At 41.7% G+C, this 17,530-nt stretch overlaps 1 protein-coding gene across 4 annotated transcripts in view; it reads left to right on the top strand.

The window, feature by feature from the left end:
* The window catches only part of GLB1 (galactosidase beta 1), a 196,346-nt gene that overhangs the window by 129,464 nt on the left and 49,352 nt on the right, over positions 1-17,530 (top strand). For all 4 annotated transcript variants that reach the window (XM_034404139.3, XM_034404140.3, XM_060683667.2 and 1 more), the window contains 2 exons: positions 3,366-3,546; positions 11,933-11,991. In XM_034404139.3, coding sequence (XP_034260030.3) covers positions 3,366-3,546; positions 11,933-11,991 — 240 coding nt within the window. The remainder of the gene's footprint in view (positions 1-3,365; positions 3,547-11,932; positions 11,992-17,530) is intronic.

Here is a 17,530-nt window from a genome sequence, read left to right on the forward strand (position 1 = left end):
TTGGAGCAAGTGGGTATACCTGATAGCAGTCGAGCGCCGGACACTCTAGTAAGTGGCGAGAAGAGCCCAGCGGTTCCAGTGAGGTCAGAGAAGCCCATAGTGCAAAGAAAGCCAGTCGGCACAAGAGAGCCAGTCGTCACTCGCAGCGGCCGATGTTCGCAACCACCTGACAGACTTAACTTGTAGAAAGTGTTATATTGTTTCTTTTTACAATTTGAACTCTTTTACAATGTTTTATAAAGTTTAATTATGTGATAGTTGTGTTAATATGAAAAGGGAAGATGATATAGTTGCTTGCATCATAACTTTGTATGTTTCACAATGTTTTATAACCTTTATAATGTTTTAATAAGGTTTATAATGTTTTAATATGTGATAGTTGTGTTAATATGAAGGGAAGATGTTACAGTTGCTTGCATCGGAACTTTGTATGTTTCACAATGTTTTATAACGTTTATAATGTTTTAATTAGGTTTATAATGTTTTAATGTGTGATAGTTGTGTTAATATGAAGGGAAAATTTTACAGTTGCTTGCATCGGAACTTTGCATGTTTCACAATGTTTTATAACGTTTATAAGGTTTTAATAATACAGTGCTTTATATCATTTTAATGCATATATATAATGCTTATAAGGTTAATAAGGTTTTATAATGTTTTAAAATGTGATAGTTGTATTAATGAAAAAGGGAACATGTTACAGTGGTTATGTCTGCAGTCTTGGCAGGATTAGTTTGAGATGTATTCCCTGACTCTCAAGGAGCTGCCTTCAGATGCTCCTGTGAGGTATTTCCGGTTCCTGTCTTATGTAGATATATACCTGTAATGATGGCTTGTTGGGCATCCTTCTATGATTAAAACTACTTGAAACAGCAGCAATGACTAAAAATTACTCTGAAATCTGTTAGAAATAAGAATAACACACACAATTCTATTTAAAGGAAAACATTTATGTGTCATCTCTCTTAAGAAAATAAAATCCCACAGTAGGCTAAAAACTGAACAAATAAATGTAATCTGACATTTATTTGCCATTTGATGTTTTCCAGTTATAGTTAATAGAGAATTGGGGATGGATGTATTTTGAATTTCAAGTTACATTAAGCTTTGACCCTGAATTTAAGAGTTCATTTTTGAATTGATCTATTCTCATGAGGACTTTTCTCCAGTTTTTCCCATAAATAAATAAAAAAAAAACATGTCCATGCAGGTGGTGTAATTAAAACAGCCACATTTTGTATGTTACAGGAATGCATACTGGAAAATTTATTTGTTTAAGTAAATATTGATTTATCATTGAACTTTGTTTGCCATGACAGGTATTTTTCTATCTATAATATTGTTTTAGAGAGTCCATATTGGGATAAAAAACCATATTTTTCAGAGTATAAGATGCACCAGAGTATAAGATGCATCTTAAATTTGGGGGAGGAAAATAAGAAAAAAAGAATTCTACCTTTGCCTACCAGCATTTAAGGTGGTGCTGCTTTACACCGCCCTCCTCTTCCTCCTGCAAGCGAGAGGTACCTCGGAGATTCGGCTGGGAAAGAGGGCGTCAGTTACTGAGAAGTTCTTTTCCAGAAAACTTATCGGGATACTCCTGCGATCTGCAGGGACTACTCGCTTTCCCCCAAAGAGACCCCTTGCATGCTCTGGGGGGAGGGTCAGAGCACAGCCTGAGGAACAAACCTCTTTGGGATGGTCGGGGGGGGAATCTGCCCTGCGACTTTGGTGAACAAGGCGGGCCCCATGATTTGCAGCTGGTCACCATCCCGATTCCAAAGGAAAGCGTTTTTGGGTGGCAGACCCACGATCCCCTTCCCAGTTCCAAACATGGGGTGTGCAGAGGCAAAAAAGTGCATCGCGTTTCAGGCGGCAGATTTGGCCAGGAGGACAGGGAAGGTGAGTCTGCTGAGAAGGAAGATGAGAGCACGTGGCTCTGCAATATGCAATGGGAAGAAAAGCATTTTCAGGCGGCAGTGCTGTAATCCCCTCCCCGAATCCAAAACGGCTCCCGGTTCCCCATTGCACACTGGCCGCAGGCTGCAGGGGAACTGGCCGCCACCTGAAATGCGGCTCTGAGAATTGCATTGGGGAATCTGGCCAATGGGCAGTGGTAGCTGGAAAGGAGGGACGTTTCACTTTAAGGGCTCCCGTTCGGCTTGGCTCGGCTCCCAGGCACGGAGAGAGCTTAGGTGGTGGTGGCAGCTCCTCACATTGCTGGGGAGTGAAGTCATTGCGACCATTGTCTGCCCCGAGCTGCCTGTTGGGTAGCCAGAGGGGTGACCAGCTGCAAACCGTGGGGCCCGCCTTGTTCCCCGAAGCTGCCGGGCAGATTCCCCCCCACAGACCATCCCAAAGAGGTTTGTTCCTCAGGCTGTGCCCCTACCCAGATCCCCGCTGTCTGGAGCTGCCCGAAAATGTCTGAAGGGTGGGGGCTGGTGGGTGGGCAGGGATACATTCGGACTATAAAATGCACTCAGATTTTCACTCTCTTTTTGGGGATAAAAAGGTGCGTCTTATATTCAGAAAAATACGGTAAATGGTCAGCCTAACTTTAATGTTCATTCTGTTCACATCAGACTGCACTACTTTTATTTCAAAGGATAACCCAACAGGTCACAGGATTATCTTAATTTCATTTAAACTTCACAGTTGCTTAGTATTTCTGATTCCTTATTACTATCTAATAGGCAGTAATAGTCCAAGTCACTATAGCTAAATTGCAGGTAGCAGTATATAAAGCCTGATGGAAAGGCCTCTTTTTAATATTCTTATAAAATTAGCAAATATGGTTGTATGTTGTTCTGGTGTAATTACAAATTAGTACTATCTGGTACTTTTTGTCCTATATTTAATGTTACACTTTTTGACCAGAGTACAGGTAGTTCTTGACTTACAACCACAATTGAACCCAAAATTTATGTTACTAAGTAAGATTTGTTAAGTGAATTTTGCCCCATTTTATGATTTTTCTTGCCACATTTGTTAAGTGAATCACTGCAGTTGTTAAGTTAGTAACACAGCTGTTAAGTGAATCTGGTTTCCCCGTTGACTTTGCTTGTCAGAAGTTTGCAAAAGAGGATCACATGACCCTGGGACACTGCAACCATAATAAATATGAACCAGTTGTCAAGCATCCAAATGTAAATCACATGAGATAGGGATGCTGCGATGGTCATAACTATGAAAAATGGTCTTAGGATACTTTTTTCAGTGCTGTTGTACTTTGAATGGTCACTAAGTGAACTGTTGTAAGTTGAGGACTACCTGTATTTTTTTCTTTACATTTGAAGTTTCATATTGTTTTGTGGTCTCCATCTTTTCTTACTGAACTTGTCTATATGTGGGTGTTTTTTAATTAGGTTGAAAATGAATATGGAAGTTATTTCGCATGTGATTTTCATTACCTCCGTTACCTGAAGAATCTTTTTCGCCAGTACCTTGGGAATGAAGTAGTCCTGTTCACAACAGATGGTGCAACAAAGATTTTTTTGCGCTGTGGAACTCTTCAAGGCCTTTATTCAACCGTGGATTTTGGACCACGTGAGTGGCAATTGAAGTTACATTTTATCTTGAAAATAAAAGATTTTTAGATAATTTATTAGTAAACACAGGAAGCTTCCTTAAACTGATTCAGGTTTTTTTTCAGATGATCTGTACATTGACTGGTTATTTGCTAGGTTGTTGTTTCCCAGCTAAGAATCTGGAAGTTAAATTTGGGGCCTTTTGTACATAGAGTATCTACATCAGAATGGGACTTTTTGGCTTGAACTTAGATGAAGCCCTTCAAGACAGATTGGTCTGTGGGGTTTGGGATATTCGGTTACAGAAACGATTATTGGTGAAACCAACGTTAATGCTACAGACAGCAGTACAGGAGGCGCAAGCCGCCGAATCATCAAATAGATTGAAGGAAGAGATACAGAAGTCAGGCAGCCCCCTGGCAGCTAGAAGCGGGGAAACCGTCCATTGGGGAGAGGTGGAATTAAGGGAGGACACTGAAGATAAAGGAAATAATCATGATGATGTCTATCGGTTGAGAGCGGCTAGCAAGGAGCGCAGATGGACAGAGGATCAAAAGTTGTTCTCCTCATATATAGGGTGCGGCAGAAACCATCCGAGAGCTATGTGTCGCCATAAAAACACCATTTGTAGACGGTGTGGGAAGAAGGGTCACCTAGCACAAGTTTTCCGTGCTGCGTTGCCTGCCCTCTCCCCCAACTGGACAGACTTCAATTCGAAATATGGAGGTGAAGTGTGGCCCACCAAGGCTAATAACCCCAGAGGATGAGTGTTTTACTATTAACACAGATGCTTGTCATTCAGAGGGGGTGAGCAATCAAACCGGGATTCTGGGAAGTAGTAAAATTTACTTTACTGTCCTTATTGCGGGATCTCCCTGCCAGAAGGAAGTGGATACGGGATACAACAATTGTATCCTGGCAGATTCTACAGCAATTGGTACCACACAGAGCTGAGCGGAAGTTTATGCGTAGTCGTATGCATTTGAGAGATTATCAAGGAAATATCATCCCCATTAAGGGTAGCGGAACATTCCACGTAGAATATAAAGACTTCTCCAGGCCACTTAAATTGGTTGTTGTTGAAGGTGCACTGCCTAACCACCTGGGACTGGATTGGTTTGCAGCATTGGGGTTAGAGATTACCGGGGTTAATAAAATCCAGGGTGAAACCATTGGAGAGTTGAGTAAAGAGTTCGCCGATGTGTTTGATGGAAAGTTGGGAGAATATAGGGGTACTCCGATATCCTTCAGTTTGGACCCCAAGGTGGCACCAATAAGAATGAAACCGAGGAGGGTGCCATTTGCACTAAAGCCAAAGGTTGACGAAGAACTAGATAAATTGATTCAGCAAGGCGTACTGGAATTGCTGGACCACGCCAAGTGGGAGACCCCTATTGTTACGCCACTGAAACCAGACGGGTCAATATTTGTGAATATTGTGCGGACTATAAATGTACGTTGAATAGGGCTCTTCAACATAATGCTTATCCGTTACCAGTGGTGCAGCACTTGTTACATTCGTTGGGGGGGGGGTGAATAAGATCTTCGCAAAGTTAGATCTTGCCCAAGCATATCAGCAGCTCCCTATAGATGACTCCACTGCCAAAGCCCAAACAAACATAACACATTGGGGGGGTGTTCCGTTGCCACTGCCTACAGTTTGGGGTGAGCATGGCCCCAGGGTTGTTTCAAAGCCTGATGGAATGTTTGTTATATGGCATCCCGGGGGTTGTGCCCTATTTCGATGACATGCTCATCTCCGCTACCAATAAAACAGAATTATTTGAATGACTACGACTAGTGCTACAAAGATTTCAAGAGGCTGGACTAAAGGTAAAGGAAGAAAAGTGTAAAGTAGCAGTAAATCAAATCGAGTTCCTGGGATACCTGGTCGATACGTTCAGATTGCACCCCACCAAGGAGAAAGTACAAACAATACAGGCTGCACCAACACCAAGGAATAAGATGGAACTCCAGGCCTTTTTAGGGCTCCTCAATTTCTATAGTGTATTTTTGCGACAAAAGGCATCTGTCGCTGAACTATTACATCAACTATTGGGGAAAAAGGTGCCATGGGTATGGGGGCACAGAGAAGCAGCTGCATTGGTGGGGGGGGGGGAATTAAGTTCCTCAGATAGCATCTTAGTTCAGTTTAATGAATGTCTGCCATTAGTTCTGACATGTGATGCATCCCCATTTGGAGTCCGGGGAGTTTTGAGTCATCGCCTTCTAGACAATCATGAGGCTCCAATAGCATTCTTTTCCAGGACATTATCATCTGCTGAGAGAAACTACAGCCAATATGACAAAAAGGCATTGGCTGCGGTGGCTGGAATTAAGAGATTTCACGAATATGTTTATGGAAGGAGATTTGATTTAGTGACAGATCATAAGCCACTTTTGGGACTAATTGCGGGGGACCGGCAAACACCGTAGGTCCTGTCCCCAAGAACGACGTGTTGGACAGAGTTCTTAGCAGCATATAGTTATCGACTTATACATCAACCCGGCATAGAACTGGGCCATGCTGACAGCCTAAGCCAATGTCCGCTACCTAATCTAGTGGAGGATCCAGCTCCAGCAGCATCAGTACTGATGATTGAGACCATGCCATCCGTTCTTGTTACGATTGCAGAAGTGGAAACCCAGTCGAGAAAAGACCGAACAATCATGCAAATGTTAAACTGGGTGTGGAGGGGATGGCCTAAAGAGACAGGGAGTGTAGAGTTTAAGCCATTCTGGGCAAGGCAATACGAACTTTCAGTGGAGAAGGGTTGCCTATTGTGGGGGAATCGGATAGTGATACCCTCAAGGCTAAGGAAATCATTATTAGAGACTCTACACAAAGGCCACCCTGGAATTATAAGGATGAATGCGTTGGCCCGTAGTTATCTGTGGTGGCCAAATATAGATAGAGATATTGCAGAGTGGGTGGCGTTGTGTCAAGCATGCCAGGAATCGAGACTGGCACCTCCTGCAGCATCACCACGGGACTGGGAAACACCGAAAGGCCCCTGTCTAGAATACATCTCAATTTTGCAGGGCCAATAAAGGGGTTGTCCTTCCTGATTGTTCTGGATGCCCATTCCAAATGGCTGGAGATGGCCATAATGAGGTCAACCACGACGGACGCTATTGTTAGGGTATTAAACAAAATGTTTGCGACACATGGGTTGCCGGACATGTTGGTATCAGACAATGGGCTGCAATTTACGGCAACGTCATTCAAGGTATTCCTAGTAAACCAAGGAATACGTCATGCCCTGGTCACGCCATTTCACCCCGTGAGTAACAGGCGGAGCGAATGGTGCGAGCGACGAAAGAGGCCTTGACTCGAATGGGTCCAGGGGACTATCAAGAGAAACTTGATAAGTATTCGTTCAACCAACATGTCACTCCCTCTGTAGTCACCAGAAAGTGCCCAGCCTAATTACTTATGGGTCACCAGCTGAGAACAAATTTAGATAGAATATACCCTGATTATTCGACAGAAACCCTCATAGACTGGGAAAGTACGGCCAGAACCTTTGAGCAAGGTGATCTAGTATACGCCCAGAATTATACCGGTCAACCCATATGGGTGTCGGCACAGATTACAGATGTTATGGGTCCCCATTCGTACTGGGTGGAGCTTGAGGATGGGCACCTGTGGCACCAACATATCAATCAGCTTCAGAGCCAAGTGAGGGGGACAGCCATTCGGGAGCTGGAAGAAATAAATTGGGGTGAGAATCCAGAAGAGCAAGAGGGACAACGCAGTGAAAGGGTATCTGAAGGGCTGAGACCAGTGCAGAATGAAACACCTGTTATTGAGGGTCCATTGCCGCAGAGCTCCTCTCGCTTTTCCCCATCTCCGACTGAAGGATATGTTCAGGGAGGCAGGGGGCAGACAATATATGTAAACCATCTGATGTAGTTGAAGAATCATCAAGAATGCAGTCGACGTGTGAGGGCCCGACAGAAATACAGGAGAGCCAGTTGACACGAAGCCGCCGTAGACCAATGTATCTGGATGATTATGTTTGTGATTTACAAAGTTTCCCCGAGGAAGGGAGAAGGGGTGTTATGTCCGCGCAGGCGTGTGCAGAGACTTTCCTTCTGCCATGCAGGTGCAGGACATATTTTAAAGTTATTGGTTAAAGGCTGACAGTTTTCCTTTAAAAGGGGCTCTCAGCCGGAAATTGCATGTTGGTTTTACTGAGTCATTATCTGCAATAAACATTGCTACTGGAAGTTTGGTTTCTCGTCTGTGTTCCTATTCCTACACATTCCACTTAGAGTCAGTTTTTCACCAGGATCATGCCAATTTGATATGTCCCAATAAAATGTTCATTGAGGAATTTGCCTGCCTCCGAGTTCTTATTAAATGGGATGTATTACTTGGAACCCTGAGATCTATAAGTAAAGCGCTCTATGTATTATATCCATGTCCTTTCCTGCTTATTAAGGCTTTCTGTGAGATGATACATGTTTGAAACCAGGCAATGGTAACTGCACTTTTGAGGAAAAGATCATTAAAGAAATGGTTGTCTGTTGTCCCCTTTGGATCTAGTAATACTGGACAATTTTTGTCCCATCTTCCTTTTTCAGGGAAGGTTGTTGAGAAGGAGATCACTTTGCAGTTTCAGAGTATCTTACAAGAAACAGATTGTCAGGACCCTTTTCATCCAGTTTCAGACCAGGTTAGAATCTAGAACCGGCCCTGGAGGAAGTAGGAGAACCATTGCAACATCTTTACCGCAGTCAAATTTTAGTAGGAAAGGAGAGTCCTAGCCAGAGAGTTGAAGAGGCCATTTGAAATGGTTGGAAATAGAATACCTGATTGGTCTTAAATTATAGATTGTGTTGCTTTTTGCTTTGCTTTGTTTCTGATTTTAATTAAATGTAATCCACTGAGACTTTCTATTTGCAAGGTGGACAGCTATATAAATTATTTAAATAAATAGGCTACTGTTTAATGAAAAGAACACATTGGGCAGTATTTCTTAATGTTTTAGTATATCATCAACTTTGAATGTTCTGTTGCAATAGAATGTAACAGGACATTCTTGCTGTTTCTTTTTCCTTTCAGAGTTATTATTTTTTTTCTATTAGATAATGTCTACCAAAGAGGAAAGGAATGAATTACAGGTAATTCTCGACTTACAACAGTTCAAAGTTCAAAGTTATAACAGCACTGAAAAAAGGGACATTTATTTTTTATATCATTTATTTTATATCAAATTTATATACCGCTCTTCTCCCTGAGGACTCAGGGCGGTGTACAGCCAAATAAAAACACAAACTACAAACATTAAAATACTATTAAAAAGATATATATAAATTTGGCCCCGTAATTAAAAAACAATGACAAACCAGTTAAAAATATTTAAAAGTATTAAGCCAGCCCTGCTTGCTGAAAAAAGAAATTTTTAAGGGCATGGCGGAAGGCACTGAGGTCTTGGATTCTCCTTATCTCTGGGGGCAGTTGGTTCCAGAGGGTGGGTGCCCCCACAGAGAAGGCCCTCCCCCTGGAGGTCACCAGCCTGCATTGTTTGGCTGATGGCACCCCGAGGAGGCCCTCTCTGTGGGAGTGCACAGGTCGATGGGAGGCCGTCGGTAGCAGCAGGCGGTCTCGAAGATATCTAGGTTCTATGCCATGGAGCGCTTTAAAGGTGATAACCAACAACTTGAAGCACACCTGGAAGACCACTGGGAGCCAGTGCAGCTCACGCAGGAGAGGTGTTGTATGGGAGTGCCATGCAGCTCCCATAACTACCCGCGCGGCCGCATTCTGGACCAGTTGGAGCCTCCAGGTGCCCCTCAAGGGGAGCCACATGTAGAGAGTGTTGCAGTAGTCCAGGCGAGAGGTGACGAGGGAATGAGTGACTGTATGCAGGGAATCCCGATCAAGAAAGGGCCGCAACTGGTGTATCAGGCGAACCTGACAAAAAGTCCCCCTGGCCACAGCCGTCAGATGTTCCTCCAAGGACAGCTGCATATCCAGAAGGACTCCCAGATTGCGAGCCCTCTCCGAGGGGGCCAAAGACCCAATAGTTAGAGATGGAGTCATCTGACCATATCGGGATGCCGGGAACCACAGCCACTCAGTCTTGGAAGGGTTGAGTTTGAGCCGGTTTCTCCCTATTCAGATCCGCACAGCCTCCAGGCACCGGGACATTACTTTAAGGGCATCGTTGGGGTGGCCAGGGGTAGAGATGTACAGCTGGGTGTCATCAGCGTACTGGTGGTACTTCACCCCAAAGCCACGGATGATCTCATCCAGCGACTTCACATAAATGTTGAACAGAAGGGGCAAGAAAACTGACCCCTGAGGCACTCCACATATGAGAGGCCTCAAGGTCGACCTCTGCCCCCCTGCCAACACAAACTGCGACCGGTCGGAGAGAAAGGAGGAGAACCACCATAGCACGGTTCCCCCCATCCTCAACTCTTCCAACCGGTGCAGCATGATACCATGGTCGATGGTATCAAAAGCCGCTGAGAGGTCTAACAGGGCCAGAACAGAGGAGCAACCTCTGTCCCGAGCCCTCCAGAGATCATCTACCAACGCGACCAATGCCGTTTCTGTGCTGTGCCCGGGCCTGAAGCCCAACTGGAACGGATCTAGATAAGACATTTCCTCCAGGAATTGTGGAAACTGTCGTGCGACCACACTCTCAACAACCTTCGTCACAAAGCAAAGGTTGGAGGCAGGACGATAGTTGGCTAATACTGCCGGATCCAGGGAAGGCTTCTTGAGGAGGCTTCTTGAGGCTTCTTGAGGACATGATTATTTTTTCACACTTATGACCATTGAAGCATTCCCATGTCATATGATTTGCATTTGGATGCTTGACAACTGATTCCTATTTATGCCGGTTGCAGTGTCCTGTGGTCATGTGACCTTTTTGCAACCTTTTGACAAGCAAAGTTAGAAGCTGAACTCACTCAACAACCATGTTACTAATTTAACAACTGCGGCGATTCACTTAACAAATGTAGAAAGAAAAGCCATAAAAAGGGCAAAACTCACTTAACAAATTTCTCACCTAGCAACATAAATTCCGGGCTCAATTGTGATCATAAGTCGAAGACTACCTGTAATTCATAAAGCCTTTTTACTTTATTAGCATTAGGAACTATTTTTTTAAAAGCAGTGCATACACACCAGAGGTGGGTTTCAGCAGGTTCTGACCAGTTCTGGAGAACTGGTAGCGGAAATTTTGAGTAGTTTGGAGAACTGGTAGTAAAAATTCTGACTGGCCCCGCCCCCATCTATTCTCTGCCTCCCAAGTCCCAGCTGATAGGGAAGAAATGGGGATTTTGCAGTAACCTTCCTCTGGAGTGGGGTGGGAATGGAGATTTTACAGTATCCTTCCCCTGCCACACCCACCAAGCCATGCCCCGCCCACCATGCCACACCCACAGAACCAGTAGTAAAAAATTTTGAAACCCACCACTGATATACACATGTATATATTTCTAAAATAAGTGGTGGGGAAAGTAACTGAATATAAAGGTTTTATTAAAAAGCTTCATTAAATGTAGAATAATGTTACATACCTCAGTTTTAACACAAATTATATTTTAGTTTATTTTTACCTATTACTTGAACTAGTTTCTATTGAATTAGGTGGCACAAAGGATTCATGCCTTAATACAAAGTACCACGCATTTTCTTTATGATTACACTTTTCTGCATTTTATTTTAAATTTTCATTCAGCAAAAATTCCTGAATTCAAAGACATCCTTAAAGGAATATTATTGTAATCATCATCATCGTCGTCGTCATCATCATTATCATCATCAGCATCAAAAAGTAATACTTTCAAAATCTTTTACTTTCCCTGTCCTACTCATACCCACAAACTATTTTGAACTAATTAACCTTGCCTATGAAAGGAAGTGGCAACACAAAAATATATTGGGGAATGTATTTTGCTGGTATAGCATGCAGAATTAAGTGAACATAGCTTTTTTTCCTTCTTACTTTAGTAATATCTTGATAGGGTCATTTTTTTCAGAAGGTTCCATACTACTTGGACAGTTTGAACCAGACTAGAAACCATGGATTTTAGCTTGCCTTAAGCACAAATCTAGCAGGATAACATTGACCCAGTTATTCTTTTTCAGCCTTAATACACAGGCAATGGCAAATAGCTTCCAAAATCTTTGTAAGAAAACTTGTCCAGGCAGCTGCTGGGCGTCAATGCTGACTCAAAGGCTCATACACCTATACTATTATGTAACTGATCATTTTTTATTCTCTGCTTCTGATTTCACAAATAACATACATGTATGTAATAAAGTGTCATTGTACCTTTTGTTAAGGGTAATTTCTCTGTGTACCATAAGAATAGTCTTTAAACAGAGGCCTGCAGTTAATAAATAAGATTTGACTCTTTGTTTTATTGATTTGCAGATACCAATGTCACTGAAGCCTTTTTAACTCAGAGACGAACTGAGCCTCAAGGCCCCTTGGTATTATTTTTTCTTCATACATTCATACTTTACTGCTGATATAAGTACAAAGATAGTAATAATGAATTAATATTGAACAACCCAATTTGAATTGGTAATGTATATTGTTTGGGTTTTTTTTTTTAACAAAGATGGAATGCCCTTTAATTTAGGAGTATTATGTTAATTCCTTGTAGTCACAAGAGTTGGATATGTTGCACATAAGATATATCAAGCATCAGGCATATGAAAGTGTAGAAGATGAGTATATATGGGTAGGAAAAAGAATGTCTGTAGCATATTTTTAAAAATCTTAAAATTGTTGCCACGTACAAAAATGTATGCATTGCCCCTTTATATGTGTAGTCTGCATCTAGGAACTATAATTGGGACAAGCAACTTGGTCAACAGAGAGACAGAGAGACAGACAGAGAGAAAGAGACAAAGTGAAAGAGAAAGAGAGAGACCGAGACAGACAGATAGACCCAGGGAGAGAGAGAGAGAGAGACAGACAGACAGACAGACAGAGAGAAAGAGAGAGGAGAACCAGACCCAGACCCTGTAAAGGTTGTAAATGTGGGCAGAACAATAACTGATGACCACCTTTTATCAGTCCACAATAGAAAGCGTCCTCACTCAGTGCATTACGATGTGATATGCTGACTTGACAGTCGTGGATAGAAAAACATTACAGAGGGTGATAAGCACATACAAAACATCATGAGCTGTCCCCTGATACCACTAGGTGACATCGCTAGGGCTTGCTGCCTTAGAAGAGTGAGGAAAATCCTCAGGGATGACTCACACCCTAGTCAGCACTTCTTTATTCTCCTTCCATCGGGAGCATAGGAGCTGCACAAATAGGCTGAAGAATTGTTTTTAGCTGTGGGCTCTCAGACTTCTGAATGAAAAATAACTACAACAACATAGTACGATTGACTTGTGGGTCCGGCGCAACATGCAATAAGTTCACATGGTGCAGTAGGATTGGGTGATTGTTAGCAGGATTCACTGGGATAAGGTTTTTTTTTTTTTGTCTTTCACTGTGAGTTGCATTGTGCTGGGGGGGGTGCAGGAAGGGAGGCTCAGCCAATCTCATAGTACACATGTTATAGTCTGACAATAAAGGTTTGAATTTTGAACTGAATTAGTCCCAGAGTTACTTTTTCATACCATTGTAATTGCTAATGGTTGCTGTTTGAGGCAGTCACTAAATGAGAACTATCTGTTGTAACCAACTTTCTGTAAAAGTTCTTGGGTACCTTTGTTCTTGAATATAGCAGGGAAGTTCAAACACTTAGAAGAAAGTTGGTAAGCAAAGTAATGAAACGTGAGACAGAGCTGGCGAGGGCAGTCCACAGAGGCAGTCCCCTCTGCGAAGTCCCCAGAGTTCTTTTTTACCTCTGGGGAGGAAGCAGTATGAGGCTCCCTATTTTCCTCGCCGCTGCTCCGGGCTTCGGGTGAACTCTGCGCTTTGCAGAGCCAGGTGATGGGACCAGACCAACCAACGAAAACTAACAGACTTTCTGAATAAGAAGGATGAAATCTGGACCTGGGACCCTAAACTGCAAGTACTTCTAACAACTGACTTTAAAAGCAAAGAAGAGTGGAAGGGGGGAAAAAAGAAAGTTTAAAATGGCGACTGGCTGAGGCTTGAGAAGAGCTGAAAGCGAAAGTACTTCCGTTTGACTAGTTTAATATGTTACAAAGTAACTGAGATAACAGTGCTGGCTAGAAGTGAAGAGAAATTTTTTTATTTCATGCTTCTTCCTTCTTAGAGGCTGATATTGGTATTGTTTGGAGAGAAGTCTTCTTCTTTAAAGGGGAAAAAGGAAAAAAAAATCTGCTTGTGTGGCAGGATGGCGTTAAAACTCACAAAGCCAGACAACCAAGCTGTGGGGGGGCTCCCCCATTCATAAACCACATGAACAAGTTTTGAGTTTGCAGATGCAGAGGAATGGCTTTAAAGATCTAACGCAATTTGTATTGGAGGAGATGGCAAGACATGATGAGATTGTGAACCAAAACCTTGAAAAATTTAGACAGGAAATTAAAGAGTTGGTTCAACAAAAGTATGATAAATTCAAGCAACATATGATAAGTTTCTTAGACGCAATGATAAAGATGGATGAAAAGTTTAATTCAGAAATAGAGTCTAATATGAAGGAAGTTGATTACAAGATTCATAATTTGGATAATAAAATACAAAGAATTGAAAATGATTTAACAACGATTCAAGAAAATAGCTCAGAAGTAGAGCTAAAAATAAAGGAAGCTGACTACAAGACTTACAATGCAGATAATACAAAACAAAGGATTGAAAATGAAGTCATAATGATGCAATTCAGATTTATGGAATTTGCGGTCAGAATTAGGGGAATACAGGAAGATAAAAGAGAAGATTTGAGAAAGATGTCTGCTGAAGTTCTGGCGGGGATTTTAAAAGTTAGTCCTGAAGAGGTATTCTGTAAGATTGATAAGGCCTACAGAGCAAATTCTTGGGTGGCAAAGCAAAGGCAGTTGCCTAGAGATGTGGTGATTTACTTTACCGATAAAGGAATAAGAAATGATATCGTGCAAAAGTCTTTTAACTCCACTCTTGAAATGTATGGAAGGAAGATTTGGATATTTAAAGAGCTACCGCCCAAGATGCTAAAAGATAGAAAGGATTTTGGTTTTTTGGTGACTGAGCTAAAGAAACAAAACATCCCATTTAGGTGGGATGCTCCAGTTGGAATAATATTGAGATATCAAGGAGAAAGATACCAACTAAATACTGTTGAAAAAGCGGAAGAATTTTATTATAAGGTTCTTAAAATGGACTCAACATCTCCATGTATAACATACGAGGGGAATAAAGAAAAGCAAAGTCAACAAGAGATTGAAACCCAGGCTAAGCAGATGGAGGCGGAGGTAATGGAAAAACAACAAGTTACAGAGGCTTTTGTGGACGAGCCGCTTATGGATTCTCCTTCAGAGGTTGTAGTTGGATTACCTATAAATACAAGAGAGGCGGCTTTGGATTCTAATGTGATGACTTATCAAGTTACAGACCAGCATGGAAATCTATCAGTTGATATACAACTCCTAGAAAGGCAACCAGGATGGAGATCTAAGCCACAAAAAGTTAAGAAAAAAAGAAGCAGGTCCTACAAAAATAAAATTTTTTAGACTGAACAACAGTGTAATGCCAGTTACTTAAGAGATGATTAAAAACATGAAAATATAGCTGAGGCAAAGTATTGGTTTATACTATCTTAAGGAGGGTGACAGATCTCTGCAGTGCTGTGTTTCTGGGATGTGGAAGATGGCCTTTAACTGAGTGGATTGGAACTTTCTATTTTGGACTCTTTGACAAATGGATTATGTTTATGCTGAGCTATAAAGCAAAGAGAACTATGGGACTGGGGCTTGCAGAAGATCTGGTTGTTACCCTAATATGGTGGTTGGAATTAATAATCTAGATGAAAGACATTACAGAAGACACTATATGGAATATAAATATTAAGTCACTCGGGTGGTTTTTTATATACGAAAACATTTATTATTGATGGGGGCAGATGGTAATTGAAGATACTGAACATACTGTTGGAACTAGAATTTGATGTTACCCTAGCATGGGTGATGGAATTAACAATCCAGCTGAAAGACATTACAGAAGATACCATATGGATTACAAGCTTAAAGTCATTTGAGGATTTTATCTATATATGGAAATATTTTTTAGTGATGTGGGCAGAAGAACAAAGATATTGAAAATATTATGTATGGTAGACCTGCAGGAAAGTGGGTGGAGATAGGCTAGCTTAGTGATTGTTTAGTTTAGGAAAAGGGATGTTATGTTATATTAATATACGTAAAAGATTTGAATTAAGAGATATATGTATGGGGGAGGAGGAAATGGATAGATTATGAGTTGAAATTGCCAAATTAGGATTTATTATATAATTTTATAGTTGAATGTTGCTTTGAAATGTATAGTATAAGGGGGATATAATAATATTGTTAGAAAGAAAGGGTCAGCATATGGGGGGTGGAGTAAAAAGGATGGTAAAGTATTATATAATCTGTTATTAATTTGGGTTTTATTCTGGAGAAGCCACAGGGGGAGGGGAGGGGGAGGGGGGGTAGGGAGGAGGGGAAAAAAAAGGGGGGGGGAATTTGTATTTGAAAAACTTTTTCAATAAAAAAAAAAGAAAAGAAAGTTGATTATTAAATTTTAAACTAGAGCATAACTTAGTGTTACACAATAGGAACAATTAATATGAATATCTAGAACAGACTGCAAGGTTCAGTGACCACTGAAATAGATCCTATTGTCTACAGACCTAATCAGAAGTTTGACAAATCTTTCTTTTAAAATCTATCCATCTTTAACATAATGGGAAAATACTATGAAATGTTTTCATTTTACACTCCATAGTATTTCCCTTTTATGTTAAAGATGGAGCATGAGAAACTGTGTGTTAGGATTTGCTGGGTTTTGTGATTTTTTTTAAATGTTTTGAACGTTTTGAATGTTGACATATTTCATGTGAACTATATTGTGAAAACTGGAGAGAAATAAGGATAGTAAATGTGAATAGTAAAGTTTAAAGTTATTACTAAAAAGAAGCTACCAATGAATAACCCAGCATTAAAAAAAAAAGAGGGAGAAGAACCGTTCAGTGTGTTTTAGATCAGCTCAGTCTTGATTGTGGAGTAGAGAAAGTGAAATGGCTACTATATACTGGGAAACATTGGCAGTAACAAGGAACACGTAGACCTTGGCCTATGACCATTCAGTCAGTGACCTTCCTAAGTTATGATGGCGTTGAATGAATGTTGATTACAATGTTCTCAATTTTCCAAATATCCTGATCTCGGTGCTTGGCAAGTTTCCTTGGCATCCTTGCGCACCCTCCCTGATTTGTGCCATAATTCTTGTGTATTTTCTCGTGACTATGAACTTAACTGGAGACACCAATCTTTACAGGAAGGATAAATTTAGATGGCTAGCCCAGGCATCTATTATTTTCACAAGGTTTCAGATGGGTTTTGGGGAATTTCCTAACAATCTAGGAGGAAGGCAATTCTGTTGAATAGTTTGTTTACCTCTGGAAAAGAGAGAAGGCCAGGATGTCAAACAGGATTGTCCTGAGTGGAATCTGCTGCTGATTTCAGATGGCTCTTTGAGCCATCTGAACTAAAGAGTTCTGGAAAGTGAAGGGAGTACTTGCCCCTGTACTTGCCATATCTTGGAGGCGCTTCTTCCGGCCCTTGTTGGTGCTGTGCGCACCTCAGTCACTCGGAGAGATGCGTGACTTGCTCTCTGCCCTGAGACACTGGCCCAGCGTGGTTGCAGCCGATGCTCTGCATCGTAATGGGCTCCAGGAGGAGGAGGGGACACCATCTTTCCCATCTCTCCCATTGTGAAGCACACTAAACTTAACTGTGCTACTCAAGGTGCTGTGAGAGCAATGGGTAGGCTATGGAGGTGGCAACAACAGTGGTGTCGGCTGCAGCTATGCTGAGGCAGTGTCTCAGAGCGGAGAACAAGTTACGCGTCTCTCCAAGCTAC

Source organism: Pantherophis guttatus, chromosome 4 (assembly GCF_059756535.1).
Source record: "Pantherophis guttatus breed Tessera chromosome 4, ASM5975653v1, whole genome shotgun sequence".
Lineage (NCBI taxonomy): Eukaryota > Metazoa > Chordata > Lepidosauria > Squamata > Colubridae > Pantherophis > Pantherophis guttatus.